Source organism: Strix aluco, chromosome 1 (assembly GCF_031877795.1).
Source record: "Strix aluco isolate bStrAlu1 chromosome 1, bStrAlu1.hap1, whole genome shotgun sequence".
Lineage (NCBI taxonomy): Eukaryota > Metazoa > Chordata > Aves > Strigiformes > Strigidae > Strix > Strix aluco.
In genome coordinates this window covers 137,377,725-137,397,693 of record NC_133931.1, presented here as the reverse complement: position 1 = coordinate 137,397,693, position 19,969 = coordinate 137,377,725, and the positions used below count along the sequence as shown (strand labels likewise).

The 19,969-nt window shown below is 39.0% G+C and overlaps 1 protein-coding gene across 12 annotated transcripts in view; it reads right to left on the bottom strand.

The window, feature by feature from the left end:
* The window catches only part of HDAC9 (histone deacetylase 9), a 489,787-nt gene that overhangs the window by 97,571 nt on the left and 372,247 nt on the right, over window positions 1–19,969 (bottom strand). For all 12 annotated transcript variants that reach the window (XM_074836930.1, XM_074836921.1, XM_074836937.1 and 9 more), the window contains 5 exons: window positions 17,709–17,816; window positions 5,245–5,300; window positions 4,915–5,002; window positions 458–577; window positions 36–133 (listed from right to left, as the gene is read on the bottom strand). In XM_074836930.1, the coding sequence (XP_074693031.1) occupies window positions 36–133; window positions 458–577; window positions 4,915–5,002; window positions 5,245–5,300; window positions 17,709–17,816 (470 nt within the window). The remainder of the gene's footprint in view (window positions 1–35; window positions 134–457; window positions 578–4,914; window positions 5,003–5,244; window positions 5,301–17,708; window positions 17,817–19,969) is intronic.

Below are 19,969 nucleotides of genomic sequence, written 5' to 3'. Positions count from 1 at the left end.
CAGTCTTCATAACTTTAAAAGAAAAAGGTACCAACCTGAATGCTGTGAGATACTCAACATCGCCCATAGGAGGATTCAAGCCACCTGTCCAAGCAATATTTATGTTATACCCTTCACCAGGGCCACTTCCAACCTGAAAAATAAGAATAAAATGCCAAAAGGAGTGAAGAGGAGGAAAAAGGAGGAGGAAAAGAAAGAGAGAAAGGGGAAAAAAAATTCTCAAGTGGGCTTTAGAAACAAACATCAAACAACATGTCAGATCAACCCAGCCTTGTTTGACAAGGACCGCTCTGGGTTATGCACTTGTTCTCCACTGGTCCCCTGCTCCCAGTGGACAATTTGGTAATCTGGTGTAATTTAGAGAACCAGAGAAGGACAAGAAAATTAGGGGTAATCATGCAACGCAATTACCTGAAAGATACAAATAAAAATGGGACTCTAAAGAAATAAACCTAACCTCATTTGGGGCTCCACTGCCGGGGAAGAAGTTGCCTTCATCATAGCGATGGAGGGAAACATACAGGATGCTGGGGTCAGCATAAAAAGCTTGCTGTGTACCGTTGCCATGGTGAACATCCTAAAGGAGAAAGAAAACAGATGACAAATGTAATAATGTCCAACTCAGTGTAGAGAGCTCAGTTCTGCTTTCTTTTACCCCCCCCTCACTTTTTCTCTCCCTCTCCCTTGCCCTCCTTTTGTCTTTCCCTTTCCCCCTCCCTTCACCACCCCATACTTCCTGAACTTTCAGGCAAATTACTCTTTAATGCACTCATTTTTTAAACTGGCTTCTAAAAATCAGGAAACCATAGCGAGCGTGCCCTGGAGACTCCAGATGAGCAGTCATTGAGAAATCCCAGTCCTTTTGTACAATTAGATATTTATACACCGGCTCTTTGTACTCCTTGCCTCAGTGATGGAATCTAGCATCCTGTTTTATGGAGGAATTTTATGACTTATTAACTGCCAACAGTTCATAACCCCTCAGGCTTAATTAACTAGCCTCATTGGCCTCTGAAGAAAGACTAATGTTTAAACTACAAACTAGTATTTTGCAGAAGGATCTATGGTTTACAGAGCTTTTTCACAATTCTTGACAGAACACTAAACATAAGTGTATTCATTGATTTGCCAAGTTCCACTATTGAGGTCAAAGGCTCTGCGACCAGCTGAGTAAATTGGCTTTCTTGAAACATTCAGTTCAGTTAGCAGTCCCTCAGCAGTTAGATCCACATCAAAAGAGATGCCAGATGCGGAAAGGACTTCATACTTCATTTTTGCAAAATCATGACGGCAACAGTTGAAGACATAGGAATATGATCTCATTAGCTATTAAATCATCTGGCAGATAGGATGGTGCCTTCCACAATCAAGGAGTGACCTTGGCCAGTCTCCATATTTCAAACATTATATAACGCCAGTGAAAAGAAATTCTGTCATTAAATAAAATACTGAAAAAGAAATGCTGGCAGTATATCTATATAACAAAGGCTGATGATGTGGACTTTTCCTCCTTTTTAGCTTCGTTTTCACAGTTCTACTATTGTAGTGTGTGGTTAGACACACAAATTTTACAAGTGAAAATGGAAAATCCACTTGCCTTTCAGTAAAAGAAAACAGTCTTTTCTGTAAGTGTCTCCACTGGCATTTGTAAGAAGCTGAAAAATTACACACAGTATTGATTCTCCTCCTTTAATCCATCCCTTTGAAATTTCTTATTTAAAGAGAGAATTTAGAAGGAGGACAAAGTACTATGAATGGCAACACTATCACCCAGACTGTATTTATTTTACAAACGCTATGAGGTCTGAACCAAATTTAGTATCAGAGAAGCAATGGTCACATTTGCCTCAGGATGCCTAGACTCCAGGAAGGTTCAAGTTAGGTGTGCATTGCCAACAGCACAGCAAGCACTGCTCATTGCTTGCGCTCTCTGCTAGCTGATGTAGCCCATGACTTTCACCCACATTGTTCAGGACTCTACATTGATTGAGTCTTACTTGTACTGCATTGTGCTTGACTTGGACCTCCTCTGGGACCTCTGTGGGGTAATATTATAATGGTTAATTTTCTTTTCTCAGTTGAAAGTACTTGAAACAACATGAGGATGAAGTTACAGCCCAACTGTGACTTAATGCCAAGGTTAAATGTAACACAAGTTGGAGGTGCAAGGGAGCACACACTGGTGTGAGGGTGTTGGAGATTTGAAGGCAGCCAGCATAGTGTTAGAGGGCTCTGACTGGCAAATGAAGTAAAATCTGGCATGCAGACTAACCCCAGAATCCCAGTCTTCAACTGTGACAGAATTGATTAGTTTACTCCAAAACAGACTCAGATCATGCTAACATACATGCAAGTATGGATGATCTTGAACAACCATTGCAAGAACAACCTGAGAAGCTATGTTGGAGATATAGATAGATCTGAAAAGACTACGACTAAAAGCATAATAAGACTTCATTTTGTGATTTTAATTAGTCTTTCTTTTCCATGCATATTTTGGGCTTTAAATATATTCTTGCTGTAACAGTTTTCAAATAAGAAGAAAAAATATTAAATGGGCAGAGACCTCTTTTTTTTTTTTTTTTAATATTCAAATCTCAAAGCTAGCTTTCTTGTCTAAACTTTAATTCCACCAAGGATTACTCTGTTTTGAAGAGCAGTAATTTATCTGGTTAGACAAAGGAATGTGTTGTTTAAGACTGCGGATGTTACCATGTGGGAAATGTGTTCATATTCTGCCCTTAGTAGATCAAATGTATTCAGGGTATATAAGTCAGTTCAAAAATGGAGATTTATTCAAATGGTGGAATGAGGAAAGAAAAGCTGACAGAGAGGCCTTTTATTTTAGTGTAAAAATAAATGAAGGAAAAGTTAAAAATGAAAAAGTTAAGAAATTGTGTATGAACACATGTAGCAACTATGAAGACTACACATAATTTGTAACTAGAGTACAGTTTAATGTGTGGGATTGAATATTACCTTTTAGTATTTACATTGTAGTAACATGTATAGCTGCCAACCTGCATGGGGTCCTGCTGTGCTAGTAACTATCAAAATATAGTCTTAAAGGGTAATTTCAAATCTAACATCTGTAATTCCATTCTTTCCTTCAGATGCCCAAAACTCTGTTGGTGGGCATAAAGACATCACTATTAACTTGTTCATTCATTCAGTTTGGATTGTGATTTATCCATAGTTCACATACATAAGAAATTTTCCATATGATTTTTTGTATATCATTGCACTGACCATGGAGCAGACTAGGGACTGGACTCCAACTGCTCCGGGAATTAAGTAATCTGTGTCAGCCATGTATTTCTCCCTTTTCACCAGCTGAGTTATTCTGGCCAATGGGATAGAGTTAGAGAGAGGCTGAGCCTTCCCCATCTATTTTCCTAGGTAAGGATAGGCAGCTTCACAGGTAATCATTTGCACAGGTAATGATGTACACATTTAACCTTGCCTCGAAAAACTGAAGCTGAATTCCTAAATGCTTATTGGCTAAGTAGGTCAAATGGAAGTGATTTCTTTTCCCAACAAAGTGAATGTAACACTTACAGTCAAAAAGACTTAAAAACATTCACAAAACTCTGAATAGTCTTTTCTTATTAAAAAACAAGAATAAACTTAAAGTTCACTTTTGGCCAGCACTTACAGCAGTAAAACTCAATGAACTGTAAGATTCAAGTCAGCAAACAGATATAACATATAGTGAAAGTGAATTTTTCAAAAATACTGGTTTCTTGCAGTTTATGTTATGTTTCTAAGTGATAGTAGAACACTCCGAGAAATATTTGAAAAACATTCTAAGAATATTTAACCTACCCATATACTTATTCTACCACTCATTTTTCACTTGCCATTCCTTCTGCCACACTCCCCTTTTCTGCTTCTCTTCAACAGCCAGTAAGCATGTTTAACTGAACAAAAGTGCTAGATGGTAAGGCCATGACTTCACAATAAGATTTAATTATGAGTGCAGATATGAACAAGATTTAGACTATTAAGCCCTGCACTTCAAAAACCCTTTAACATATTTTGTCCTTAAATCTTTTATCACCTGCAAAAATTAATTAAGTGCAGATGTAACAGGTTAGGTTTTGATGCCAGGGTTCATTTCCTGTCTATGCTTTGTCAGACACCCTATTACACCTCCTCATGAACTGTAGGAAAACAAAAATGGTGCTCATAAATCAGCATTCAACTTTCCTTGGGCTGTGCACTGGGCTGATCCTTTAAGTGCAAGGTAGAGCTCCAATTCATTATTCATGAAAATAATATAGACAACATGCCAAATGTCACCTGCATTTAAATAATCCATTTGTTAAACATATTAAGTATTGTGTAAGAATGCCTTCTATTAAAATACAAGACTAATCCAATGAAGTGGATTTTTAATCACGTAGCTTTCCTTCAGGGAACCATCAAAAGCTGGCATACATGACTTGAAAACTTCTTAGAGGGAATGACCTGTTGATTTGTTTAATAATATCGAAGTTACACAACAAGTTGAATCATTGCTAGCTGGGGGAAGTAGCCAATTTGGTTACCAAAGCAAAAACATTCTTTAAAGCACATCTGACTATTTAAAGTTTGTATTCTGTAGGGAAAAGTAAACTTGGGTTCTGTAGGGTTATTTTAACGGTGGAAGTATCAATTCATTTAAGGACCATAAAAGTTGCCCTGATCTGTGCCTTCTTCTCATTAAATTGCAGTTAACACCATTAAAGTGAAACATAGATGTTTATGGCTTCAGTACTGCCATCCTGGCTTTAATGAGTTCCCAAAATCAGAGGAAATGCACACCTTTATTACTTGTAGGTATTAAAAGCAGGAAAGTCTGACATATAAATACAAATTCATTATCTTTTATCTAGATGCACTGAAAGTGTGATGCTTGCCAAGAATACATACCAGATCTACAATCAATATCTTGCCTATATTTAGCTTGTCTCTCAAGTATTTGGCAGTAATTGCAATCGAATTAAAAAAGCAGAACCCCCTGCAGAATAGAGAAGAACAGAAACAAGAAAGCAAATCAGTCAGGAAAACAGCTATAAATAATGTTCAGAGCATTTTAAAAAATGCTATATGATCTCTGAGGCCATAAATCTGCTTCTGGGAGTACCTAGAAAGCCTTTTCAGTCATCTGCTAACAATTACAGTTCTTCAGAGACATGCACAACACAGGTGATTGCCAGTAACCTTAGTGCTCCAAGATGGGCAATATTCCCTGGTACTTACATGGCTGTTGATTCTTCAGCATGATGGCCTGGGGGCCTTACAACAGCAAAGCCATTCTGTAAGAACAAGATAGGTTTTCAATTATCAGCTTAAAAAAATACTTGACTCAGTGCAAAACAGAGCAGCAGGCAGACTGGATTGAAATCTATTAGAGGCTCTTGAGCACTTTTTCTGTCCAATCACCCTTTCATAGTACTGCCAGAAATAATATATTTGAGAACAGTGGCATATAAACTTACATAAATAGACACATGCACATGCATACATACACACACAACGACCTAAAGAGAAGGGAAAAAGCAAGATAAGAAAGCTGTTGTTATCAATTCTGCTGTCTAGAATTCACATTTAAAAGGAAGCAGAGACCACTGATCCATTCTTGATCTAAATTCATGTAATCTTACATTGCTCCAGCTTGAGATGCTTCAAAATAAAAGTAGCTTGAGATATATATTTTATATGATTAATCAGTGTTGACCCTACCTTCTATATGGACTAAATGATAAATTCTCACACACACACACACACACACACACACACACACACACACGTAACTCCTAACAGTAGAAAAAGGACGACAATGAATATCCCATATTTCTGCAAATCATAAATTAAACTTGAGAATCTGCCATGCTCGCAAGTTTAATAGATTCCCTAAAGTCAATTTCTAACACACTTTCTGGAATTGTTTATAAATTTCATAAAGTACAGCACTAGAATCAGTGGCAATCAAGGAATTTCTTGCCTCTAGAGTCACTGAAGATAAAAGAAAAATGAAATTTCCCTACTTCCAGTGTCAGTAAGGTAAAGGGAAAATGTAGTACTGGCAAGGTAGCTCTGTTCAGAAAGTCAGATTACATATTCAAGAAGCAGTGTCTCATAATATCAAATTTCTCTTACAACAGTCAGATTCAGGAGTAACTCCATTACTTCATCAAATTTACTCTTTATTTCAACGGCTCAAGACAGTCTCTTCTATTCAGCTATATATTTGACATCAAGTTAATGACAACATATACATAAAAATAAGAAATTATAATCAGTGCATAAGTATATGAGCCAAACTTGTGTTTTCAAGCAGCCTCACACAAATACTGTGTGTATATGTATGGCTGCAAGACCAATCAAGCATTGTATTTTCAGAGAAGGGGATAGGAAGAAAAAGAATGGGATATTTCTCTATTTTAATAATCAGTATTAAAGTAGTCCAGTTTGGTATACTTAAGCAAATTAAATGTCAATGTTTCAGCCTTTACTCATCTGAAACAAACATGATAGTCACTAGAGTTTCAGTCACACAGGTGTAAACAAGGAGGAACTACATGGCAGTTTAAATAGAGTTACATTGGTGCCTATGAAATCTGATTATTTACAGTCCTATGAATGTGTGTTTGTGTCTACCTATGCAATTGTCTACCTATGTTGTTTCATCGGCATTAATTTATAAACAAATACCACCAGGCTATCTCATATAATTTGCTGCTAAATGTAATCCAAGCAGCCAGCTGCAAAGTTTTGTAGAGCATGGCCAAAGTTCTATCAGAGTACAGCAAACTATAGTGCAAATGGCGTACATCTGTAAGAGTGGTTCCTCTGGCCACCATTTAAAGAATCTGGGGGATTTGACATCATGCCTTATTTTGCATTAAATGTCCACATTGAAAAAAAAAACCACAACAAAACAAACCCAAAAAACCTAAAGACATAACAAATATATGTGTTCGTATTTAGGCAGGCATTCCTGGGGGTGGAATATAAATTGCCTATAGATCAAGCACACCATCAAAAAAAAAAAAAAAAGCCTTCTGGACTGCACTAATCTTCAGAACCAAACCAGCTTCACACTTTTAGCTAAAACCGTATTCCTTATCCTTCTGAGGAATTTTTAAACATTTTGTCTTCACACAAAACATGACTTAGAGAAGAATTCTGTGAAGAATTCTTCTGTAGTATTTATGAAAAAAACAAAGTATGTGTATGCTGAGGAATGTACAGATAATGAAGTGAAAAAAGACTTAGAGAAGAGGGTATTACTAGAGAGAGAGCATCATGCTACCTGCATTTGATTGTCTTGATATTTCTAACAATTTGGAAAAAGTCCATGCAAGGCTTACAGCTGCCCCTGCTCAGCTCACAGCTCATTATCATCTAACTTTATCAGCATTCCCCAAAGATCAATATAATTAAGATGATTATCTCTAGGAGGATTTCATGGGGCAATACAGACAGAAAAAATCAACACTGCTGTTTTTGACAACATGACAGTTACAGTATAGGCTTTTCTTTTCTGTTCCCTTACATTGAGGAGGCAGTTTGGAAGCCCTGTTTTGTTACAGCTAGCTAAGTTAATTCTTACAGGTCCCCATGAGCATGCAAGACATTCACATCAGTGCTGTGACCATTTTTAATGTGTTTTTACATTACAAGGAGTTCAGTATTCACATGGGAATTTTTTTTTAAATAGCATGCATATATTGATGATAAAGCATATAATATAATCAAATTTTACCAAACACTGAAAACTAGTTACCATACAGTATGAACAGCAACTTTTGTGTAATTGATAAAACACTTCATTTCTCCTACTTTCAAACTTTGCATGAACACAGTGTACATTAGCACAATGGAACATGAATTCATTTATTTAGGCAATATTTAAATACCAGACAGTGAGCTCAGAACAGTAGACAGAAAGGCAAAAATCTGCTTTAAAGATAGAAAGACTAACACAGAGCAATATGTTAAAAATGAAGCCAACACACATAAATTCAAAGCATTTTTTTTATAGAGCCTTATTTATACTAGGATACAGGCACCTTTGTATGTAGACAGAACATTAAACTGACTGACAGACACGGACATTAGAAAATGGATTCATGTCTGTGCCATTATATGATCACCTTTAGTTAAATTTGAGGATAAAGAGTAAAGCCTGTATAGAGATATTTTAAAATCTGTGCATATTTGAACAACAAACAAAGAGAAGTCTGACCAAACTCAGTTTATAAAGAAGTTTCATTGTAGACAGACCCATGTAGTTGGATCTTTACTGAAAGCTAGGGAAAAATGTTAGTCTTTAGTAAGCTAAGCATTTTCTTCTTTCATGACTCCAAATAGGTAGTTGGATGCTTGATTTCCAAAGAACAGAGGTGTACATCCTACTGTGACCTTCTTGTCTTATTTTTTTCAGTGTGCTGGGTTAAAGTGTTGGGCTACATCACACTTGGGCATCTACTATACCTCTCCCTGAACCTTTCCAAGACAAGCATGCAAGACAATGCCATAATACAGGTGGTCACTCCAGGGCTTGGGACTGACCATCTATAGCAGAGTTCCACTGGTGTTTCTATTATGCAAGGAGGTAAAAGTAGACAACTAGACATAGACATTTTTTCCCTAGGGCAATACGTGGTGATTGTGGCAAGGCGTGGATCACTCTTCCCTTCTCTTTACAGTGAGGAGCTTACTCTGTCTAGACTACAAGTGGACCAAAAGCGACCCAGCCAATCTGGCTCTCCAGGTACGCCGAGAAGCCTGTCTGAGAAGCAGTGCATACCAACTTCAGCCTGGTACTACTCTAGTAAAATCATCTGGCTTTTTGTTGACTCCAAGAAAAGCCAATGCCATGAAAGAAATAGCAATGAACCCCAGCAGGCACTCCAAGAACACTTACTGAAGCCGTAGAAGACTCAGGTTCAACTCCTTGAACATGGGGATGAATTTGAAAATATTCTTCCCATACCTGTTTGTGTATTTAGATTGTGTGGTCAGTAAAGTAGATATTGAGACACATCTTTTCAGTCTAAGTGAGTTTTCTAACAGTAAGTCTAGAAACATGCTCTTCCTCAGCTCTTAATCGAATTTATGATCTTTAATTATTTCCTGCAGAGTAGCAGTCCTCCTATAGAGGACAAAACACCACCACTGAATCTCAAATTTAAGAGAAGACAGCTTTATATGGAGTTTAAATATTGATTCCTTCCAGCTGAAAAGATAAGAAATTGACATTCTTCTTGTATTTTAAACTGTAAACCCCTTTATGAAAGTGCAATGCCATCTATCCCAACTACTCAAGAGGCAATGGGCACAACTTGAAACAGCAGAGGCTCCATCTGAACATAGGAAGATGCTTTTTTACTGTGAGGGTGACCGAGCAATAGAACAGGTTGCCCAAAGAGGTTGTGGCGTCTCCACCCCTGGAGACATACAAAAACCATCTGGACATAGTCCTGGGCAACAAGCTCTAGGTCGCCCTGCCTGAGCAGGGAGGGTGGACCCCACGACCTCCTGAGGTCACTTTCAACCTCAACTGTTCTGTGATTCTATTCAGAAGTTCATAATCTTTGAAAAAAGGCTTTCAGGAAAATGGGTGTAATCCCTAAGGATCAGCAACTTTCTTGGCAGAACTTGTGCAGTAGCTAATTGCAGCTGCACACATTGTTAAGGACAGCTTTCTCAGGAACCTCTGTGTATTTCATAGGGCAACCAGGTACTAACTCAGGGTCTGGATTCCACACTTGAAGCTCAACATCTTCCTAAAGTTAGGTGTTAAAGTTTCTATTTTCTACATGTCTGAATCCCTTAACCTATCTAGCCCTTAGCTCTTAAAATTAGCAGTGCTTAAACATGACATTCTTGGACATCCACTTGTTTTTAATGGAAAGGTTTTATTTTTGCTTCAATGTGGACAGGCTTCAGAATAAGAAGCAAATCACTGAAGCTAATACTTCAGTTCTTTGTAGAAACTTCTTTAGTTATTATACAGAAATGTATCCATTCCTCCTGTCAGAATTGATATTCCTTATGTTTTATATATATACAACTTTGTATCTTTATAAAGTTATATAAAACCCTATTTCTCTAAATTTAAAAGGTGCTCCATACAGTGTATCTGACAGGGTATAACCCCTCAAGTGGCCTTAGTGCCACCTTTAACCCTGCTATCTCTGGCTTAGTTAACTCCTGCAATAACAAACATCAGGGCTGCTTTAAGTCTTGGCTTCTACAACAATCCCTTTGCAACTGGTACCCTGAGGAAGATAACCATATTCTTACCAGTGTCACTTATGCTGTAACATGATCCCAAGCCATTCCATCCAGCAGGGAGGGTAAGCATGAGGGTGAGTGGTGTAAGGCCAAGGTAATCCTCAGGTACCTGTTTAGGACAATTTTACAAGCTATTCATACTGCCAGAGCAGGAGCCAGTATCTGGCCCTGGGGGTCTACGAATCCAGTGAACAAGAACCCATGATTTAACAGAGCAGTATTAGCAGCATGTAGATTTGCCAAGAAAACAATAATGGACATGAGGGAATACCATTTTGTCTTGCAGAGGAAGCTAGTAGAGGCCAAAAACACAGAAATGGACAATAAACATTTAACTCTGTGATGGAAACAAAGAGTTCCCTGTCTGCTTTCCTGAAGGTTTAAAGAGGATAGCATCAGAAAATACACATGAAAAGTTGGTGCTTGCAGGCTAACTTATATACAACCATGATGGCCTGTTTAGCCACAACTAGTGTTAACTATATTGGGAAAGAAAGCAGACAAAGAGCTTGAAGAACGGAGTGATCATAAAGATAAGCTACGTACCACACATATAATTAAAGCTGTACTACTGTATGAAATAATAACAGTCATCCAGCTGTAAATATAATCATAATTGTTGGGATAAAGTATCTAAGGGATGGTTCCATATGAAATTTTGTAATTTTGTAACTTTGTAACTTTGTAGAAGCAAAGAATACAAACTACTATCTAAAAGAAATCCCTGGTAACTTTGACTGATGGCTTTTATCAGTCCTATCTTTAAGACTAGTAAAATAAGCATTCATTTGTTACTGTTTCTTACACAGTATGCATTGTTAAAAATGCTGTGCCTGGGTGTGGAAAAAATGCCTCTTTTTGTGGCTGCCACACATTGCTCAGAAAGGCAGAGGAAGAGTGTTATAGGGCAGAGGGTGAGACAGGGAGGTAGAAACAAGGGTAGGGCAGAGCCTGCAGGAGCAGTACTGTCCAGGAGGCATCTGAGCACAGAGCACTTCCCAGGAAGGGAGGTTTTTGTACATAACCAGAGTAGCTGTGTGGGGTTTTGTGTTGTTCAGGCAGGCATGAAAATTTGCTGGCCTGAAGCTTTACTGGAGAGAGGACACTGTGGGACTAGGGAAACATTTGGTTTCAGCTTTTTATTTATTATGTCTTTAGAAAGATACTTCATTTTAGTTTTTGTTCTAAGAAAACATAGCAGTAGAGCTGTGAAAGATGGCTGAGTGATTTTTATATTGAATACTTTTAAGACTAAAAAACTAAGAGCTTGGGGAGTGAGGTGGCTGATTAAGCTAATTCTGCTTATTCACTAGATTAGTACAATTTACCGTATGATGATTCCTCCATAGCTGTGTGTGACAAAGGCGTTAAGAACAGTAATAACCAAGCTCAGTTGGAATGAGAGTTTCAAGTTCAATTTAAGTTATCTGCAGATTATACAAAGACACCAGAGTAGCAATGACCAAACGCAGGAGGTTTATTTTGGTATTGATTCAACCTGACATATCAGAAAGAACCATCCCAGGAACGTATCAGATTCTGGTTTGGAGGAAACTAATTTCAATTGCTTTCATTCTGTTAAGTGACCCCTAACTACCAGCAGGACAACTTTACACATGTGTGTGTGTGTGCACACACATACATATGATAAGGCAGAGAAAGGGCTTATGCTTCACTCGATTCAGCTGAAGTGGATGTTCAAGACAGTCTCAGACCACACTTCTAACTGATGTGCCTTTTTTCTTCAGTGTTCTTTTTCAAAATTGCTTCTTAATTCATTTCAACATTTTTAAAAGTAGGGAATAACCACACAAATCCTACTAGCTCTTAATAGTTTACTGTGCAGGTTTCTTCTGTTTCAGATTTGTCAAATTAAAAATATATGGCACATATGTGTTTCTATCACAGAAAAGAGTGCTGTCATTGCCAATGTTGACATATTTAAAGGATATGCAAAGTAAACTAGACAGTAATCCTTATCATGGGTACTGTACTTAATTAATTCCAACTTACAACAGAACTGAGTGGGGTATCTGAGGCTGAAGAAAACCATTTCAGAAATGTCCCTTTGGGTTTTCCATAGTTTCATGGTGTGCTCTATCACTGAGTTGCCCACAACATAAAGTCATCTCCCATTGCAAATAAAGGTTCTTATTAGGTATGCTCTCTTTAAATTATATTTTTCTTTCCTGTCAGTCAATTGTACGATATTAAGGGACAACCAGAGAAATGTACAAATTGTCATCAGCAAATAAGTTAAGACACATTTAATGTTCACAAAGCAGCACACAATAAAACAACCATTACAAGAACAAATAATATTTTGAAGGACATTATTCAACAAAGTATAATTAAAAATTATCATGCTAACATAATCAACTATCTGAATTCCAACTTCTAAAGTAGTATTAATAATTTAATAAACACCTAATATATGGCAGCCAAAGAGGTGGCAGCATCAGCATGAATAATTTGGTTGACAAAATGTAAATATCAGCAACCTAAACTCTTTCAGAAAAAACACTGATTTGGTAAACTGGGTCCTAAAGGTGAAATTCTCTGCAAGCTCTAAGAGTTACAAATGAAATCTGAAACTCAGGAGAGACCACAGATGCAGAAACCCTCCTTATTTTCCTCTGATACTTGACTGATGTGGGGTTTGGACAACCTCTGTACTCGTCCAGTTGAGCAGCAGGAGGGAAGTGCCCGCTGCGCAGGATAGCCGGGTGCAGGCAAGGGGAGAGTGGCTTTGTGCCTAGCTGCCTGGGAGTGAAGTAGCTCACAGCAGGGAGGGGAGGTGAACTGAGCTGAGCATCAGAGTGGATGTAAGGGAAGCAGCCAGGCCGAGCTGGGAAATAAATGGGAAGGCAGGGCAAGACAGCACCTCCCAGTGCCACCAAGCCATTAGAACACACAAGGTGATCCTTAGGAGACACTTCCAGCACAGAAATCTCTCTCTGCAGATGCAGATCTTTTAGGGCCCTCTTTCTGAAGGTGTGGTCATTAAGTAGAGGCTAGTGACAATGATCTCCAAGTTCACGAGATATACTGCATGTAAGAAATCATATGCAAGGCACTACCTGTATTTCTTCCCCAAGCCCCAAGGAATATATCATAAAACTGCTCTTATCTGTTAAAATTATTTATTGGATATAGCTAATGACTGCGGTGGAATGATATTCACCCACTTCCGCATACTCCACTCTTCTAAAGATCTGTGGTCGGCCAGCAGATTATTAAAAACCATCTACATAAATCTGCTGGGGAAATGAGAAAGGAGCAAAGGTAGATACAGAAAAACAGCTAGACAGGAGAGCAGTGGCACCAATTCCATATAACATAAATACCTCATCATTCATCAGCAGGTTTCCTAAATTATAAAAAGCTCAATAAAGTGTGACCTTCATGCAATATTTAGACTCATCTCCTACTGTAATAGTGCCAAGATGACTTTCATCATACATGTAAATAAATTCATGAAAAAAGGAAAAGCATAGCATTCAACTCAGTATAACACCACATTTATCATACTATTTATTTCAGTGGTGCGATTCTTTATTCTCTATTCAATATTATCTCAAAAGTGTATCAAATGGATCTAAATGAGTGCTTATTATATTATTAAACAAACCATAAAAATCCTGAATTCTGATTGTTTAATATGATCACATAATAAACATCCAGATTAAGACTCCCCAGAGAAGGGACAATTTGTCCTGATTTTAAAAAAACCACCACCACAGTAATTTACTATTCTACACAGTAGAATTTCAGTAAACCCTATTGTTTTACATCCTTAGCACTGTCATATTGATGCTTTCCCCATTAGTCAAGGAGATCAAAGAAATCTGATGTCTCACAAGGGGTTTGAACTACAGTGAAGAGAACTCTTAACTCCTGGTCAGTTTTTGAACACTGTCCAAATCAGATGAACAAAATGTTGCTGTTCTCAGACGAGACCTGTGTGGAATGGGACTGAAAGTCTCAGGAAATTCAGAATAAAGTAAAGAACTTTTCTTCTTGCATACAAGTTTGACTCATGCCCAGCTCTGTAGTGAATCTCTCAATTGTTCTGCAGACTTTCATAATTTATTCTGTAATCTCAACCCTTTTTTTAGCAGCATGTACCTATAGTTCCAACCTATAACTATCAGTCTATGCAATAGCAAGAGATAACAGTAGAGACCATGGACTAAGCATAGAAACTGAAGTGTCTTGTCCTTCCTGAAATGGACTTTAAATGTCAGATGCCAGTCAATACAGGGCAGTTTATGTCTGTTAGTTTCTACACTCTAGCTAGGCAGTGAAGACATTTATCTGTAGTACTGTAAATATTTTTTTTTAAATTAATTGAATACATGTCCATAAAATAAACTATTATATTAATTTTGATTTTAGGAAAACCATGTTAGACTTTTTAAAAACATATATTGATTCATCAAGCTGTAAGAAATATTGGGCTGCTCATACCCAACTACACTGACAAATTTGATAATTCTCATGCCAGAAAAGCACTTGTTAAATGAATTACTTCAGTTTCTCATTCCTGAGGCTTCTCATCTCAGACTGTGTCTATGCTAGATAGTTTTACTCTGAGGTTATCCTAATGTTGCCATGGCTGTTTCAGAAAAAGGCATCTGTGATTCTCTAGTGCAGTGGGTAGATAATCCACTGTCTCCTCTGCTGCAACCTGCAACACTGCTCTGTGAGAAGTCCTTGCTGTGTATTGTGAGTCTACCCCTGTGAACTTCAGGACATGCAGCTCTTCTCAGAAAACTATGGGATTTCAGAACAAATCAATATGTCCTGTCTCATAATTTACTTTTTTCTCTTAAAATGACACCAAACTGACAGTGTACCATCTGATAGCAATCCATGGTGGTAAACTTCCAGGGAAAAACTACAGCATGTTTCTCTACTGCTCTCATCTTTCTGTTTACATGTTGCAGAGCTGTTTCAGCTTACACACAATTCTTGGAAGGCACTTTTTTGTTGTCCAAAGATTCTGAAGCTGCAGCAGATCATTCCAGATTCCTATCAGAGTTTAATCCTCCCACTCAGTGCTCACAGAAGAGGCCCCAAATGGTTGCTTCACAGGCATATTTGTTCGGGGAATGTACATGGACACAGTCAGCTTCACTTACTTCCCCTCAGATCTTCACAAGTACACTACAGAATTGGCATTTTTCCTATACTAGAAACAGCTGATCAGCCTAACATGTATGTTTGGAAAAGCAACATGTAAAGTCATAAAGGTTGTAACATACAGATCTGTGGGATTAAACTCTTACAGTTACCTACAATTTCATCCTGAACACCATGTAGAAAACCCCAGAATACACTGCAAAAATCCCCCTAATGTCATTTACCATATGAGGGTATTGGGAGCAATCTGACAGCAGAGCCCAGATTTGTATGGATGCAGTGACAAAGCAAGCACAGGAGGACTCTGCCAAAATAGCTTAATGTCAGGATCAGTGCATTTCCAGAACTTCTGCTAGTATGCTTTTCTTCTGCCAGTCAGGCCTTAATAACCTTTCCATAACCTTAAATTATAAATACAACATGCAGATTGCTAGTTCATACAGTTGGCACAGTGGCAAGTCATTAGGCTCCATGCTGGAAGTATAGGAGCACGTTAGATAAACGCCTATCAGGAATGGCGTGAGTAGTCCCGATCCTCTTTCACAGCAAATCCTTTCCATTCTTATTTTCTTGATGATTTGGTATAAACCAACTACTTTGCATGTCTATTGAACAATTACGTTTCCTATGTCTCAACTGCAGGTTGCATGAGGCTGCTTCAATTCTTTGCACTGTAGACAAAGATTCTATTTAGGATCAACAATAATTTTACAGTAAACTACAAACTAGTACTTAATTTAAAATATTTGTTTACAGACTGTTGCAATGCCAGCAGCAACCAAGGTCTCACAGTGGCTGATGTTTGATTCTTTTCAGCTGTCCATCACACACACATAAACAACCAAGAGCATTCACACTGTGGAATGACACCACAAATGTACAGAGGTAAGCAATAGATTCTGCAGTGGATCCTGCTCATGTCAACTGCACACAGGACATTTGTCATTTTCTTATCAAAACTTGCTTTTAGATTGCCTTAGAGACCAACATATGTCCTATAGTTGCCAATGGTTAAAACCAGATAAAAAATCCTTCTTCACTTTCATTAGTCCTGTTAGGTGGGAGCAATGCAGTGTGAGTTGTGCATTGAATCCTACTGTGCCAAAAAGGCTTAATGGGGATGAAGCACCCATCAGAAAGGATGCACAACAGGATCCCATATGATGTGCTCTGTCCTTGATCTGAGATTTCAAAATACGTACATTTTGCGTAGTACCTGTCTAATGATTTTTTGTCTGAATATGTAAGTTTAGTAACTGCATTTGATTGGGTCAGCGCTCTAGTACTCCGTTTCACCTGAGCGTGCTGTCATTTATGGACGTATGTATTCTATATCTATGTATATATACCCATAAACATGTGTGTCCTTCCCTATATATGTAGCTAATGCATTTTGACTGAAATAAGACAGACATACAGCAATAAAATTCTCAAGGTCAAATACAATTTGGAATTTTAAACATCATTGTACAATGCTAATTCTAAAATATTTATTTCTATCTTGATTTTGGAAACAGGACTGAATCCGTTAGTATTTGGACGGGAAAGTGAATAAACAGTTTCCTTAAGGAGACATGTTAGCTCCAACAGTGTTTATTGGGGCAAGCCTGCACTCTGACTGCATATGGTGTACCTTTAAATAGGGCTGTTAAAATACCAAATAAAATGTCAAAGTCCGTCAGGTCTGGAGCTTTTATAAATTGTTTAGACTGGGGATCATTTGGGTTTTGTACATCATGCCTTGCAGATCGCGCGGCATGGAGATAGGAAAAGAAAAGGGGCCATGGAGCAGAACGCGGGGCAGTCAGCCCGGCGGAAGGCACCTCCTGGGTCATCATCATCGCTCTCCTCACCAGCCGCCTCCCTCCTCCCCCGGCCTGCGTGCCCGCGGTTTGCCTCCCCTCTCTCTGGGTGCTCTCCTGAGGTTACGCACGTGACTAAACAACCTTACCAAGAAAAAAACAATTAAAAAAATTCACTTCGAAAGGCAGTGGCACAGCCGCTTGCCAGAGGTGCGCACGCCACGAGTAAGTGCACCTCGGGCTGGGGCAACCCTGCGCCGTAAGCGCCCACCGCTGCTTCAGCAGATCGACGGCCAGACCGTCCCCGGGCAGGCCTGGAAGAGCCGCCCGCGCCGCCACACCTTCGTGGCCGTCCTCCCGGCCCTCCTCCCACCGCCCTCCCCGGGGCAGCGCGGCCGAACAACGCCTGCCTTCAGCCCCTCCCGCGCCGCCGCCCCGGCTCTCCCACCCACGGCGCGGCCCGGACCTCACCTTCAGCTCCCGGGAGGCCACGCGGGCCGCCAGCTCGATGACACAGCCCACCGCCATGCGTGCCGCCCCGGCCGAGTGCAGCTCGTTCCAAACGGTGTCACTGTCCACCTGAGCAAACAGCCGGCCCCGGGGGGAAGGCAGGGGAGAGGGGAGAGGGAGAGGGAGAGGGAGAGCAGGAGAGAAAACAAACCCGTGAGGGAGGGCTGGCAGCGTGACAGCCCGTGTACAATAACATCAGTCTTCCGCCCTGGCCAGCTGAAAGGCCTTCTGGACATGGCTCTGCTTATGCTTTTTCTCTGCACGGGCTTCTCCAATGGAAACACATTCCTGTCATGCCTCGCTGCCATTCCCTGTTTAGATTTCTCATTACAAACAGTGTTACATGGGCCAGGCCGGGCCTGCTCGCCAGCCGCCAGCTGCCCTGCGCCGGGCCCTCACGCCGACGGGAGCACGGGGACCTGACAGCGCCGGGACGAAGTGTCCGGCGGGGACGGCCACCGCTGGCAACCCGTGCCACTAAAACTCACCAGCGGCTCAGGTCATTACCCCTTTTTTTAAAAAAAAAAGAGCAGTAGGCACACATCCTTCCTACCCGGGCAGGAGTCGTTCTTAAGTGACTGGAATCAGAACGATTAAATGTTTGGATTAATTTCAGTAGTCACTGTTGACATAGACAGAAAATAAATAACATAAAATGCGACCCTTGCTGCATCTTCAGTTTTGACAAACTAATAAGTTTTGGCTGAAAGGCTTTAGGTCCCACTTCATAACAGAAGAATGTGGTTATTTAAAGCAGAGAAAATTATCTTTTGCGCCTTCTAAATGAACAAGTGTGACATGTAAAACATTACATCAATATTATATAATATAGAATGTTAAAATATTATAAAATGTTATAAAGGACATATAAAGATGGCTAAGCAGCACTGCTCTACAGCTTCAATTGGTATGCTTTTACTTTTAAAATCTATTTTTAGTAACTAGTTATTTGCAGAAACATACCAAAAAATGTAGGTGAAACGTTGTATATCCCTTATATGACATTATGCCAAGCAGACATGATGGTGTGAAATAGTCTGAAAAAGTCTTCCAGAGAGACAGCCAGACTTCCTTGATGCTCCATGGGAAGTGCATTTAATTGTATCATACCGTACAAATTTATCATGAAAAGAAAAACGTTTAGGGATAGACAAAATACTGTGGCAGATGCTATTTGGATAACTTCCAAGCACACTGAGACATGTTTTCAGTTTGAACCAGAAGCTTCTGTTCCTAATTTCTTTTTTTAAAAAAAAAATAAGGGAAAGAAAAAAAGAAAGAAATCAAGTAATTGAAAATGGATGCAACTGCTACTCGACTCTGGAGGTTCTGAGGAATTTCTCTGATTAGTCATTTGAAACAGAAAGAAGCTTGATCTTCTCTACACCTGTCAAATGTCTTCACCATTACTGTTACAATAATATTATATTTCAAGCTACTAAAGTGATCTTATTTTTCAGTGTACTGGACCTGAATTTTCTATCATTTTGATTAGTTTTGTGTGCATGCAGCAGAACTAATGAAAATAGTTCATATTCACAGTAGACCTGAATAAGAAAACTGGATTTAGCTTGCAAAGTTTAAAATTACAGTAATAACAGCACACTGCATTTTCATCTGAGAAACTCAAAATGTTGTACAAACACAATTAAGCATCATCAGCTTGATATGGGATGATTTATTACATTTGTTTTGCAGATTGGTAGCTTGAGATTTAAAGAAATTAAGTAGCTTTTCCAAAGATGCACACAAATCAGAAGGTAACTAAGAAAATTACAGCAAGAAATAAAGAAACCAAGTAGTAAAAGAAGTAATGACATATTTAACATTAGGCAGACCTTCGGGTTGTCTCTCTATTGCTTTAAAGCAACTGTGAATCAATTTTCATTTTTAAAACAAATAAGGAGATAAATAAGTAGAGGTCATTGGTTAAATCAATTTAATCAAACCATAATAAAGTTTGAAAAATACTGTGCAGTACTTTAAATAAGTATCAACAAGAGAGCTGGGAGGGAGCACTTTCTTACCATTTTTATGGCTAGCAAATTAAGGTTAACATGAAGGAGTGGCTGATGAAAATGATTCAATGGCAGCTGCTCAGTACACCAGGGCACGAGCAGGAGCCTGCATCCTCAAAGGGACTATGATTCATTTTCAGGAAGGCCGATTAAGTCAAAATTGTAACCACAGCTTGAGAGTACCCACCCTTCAAGACAGTTGTC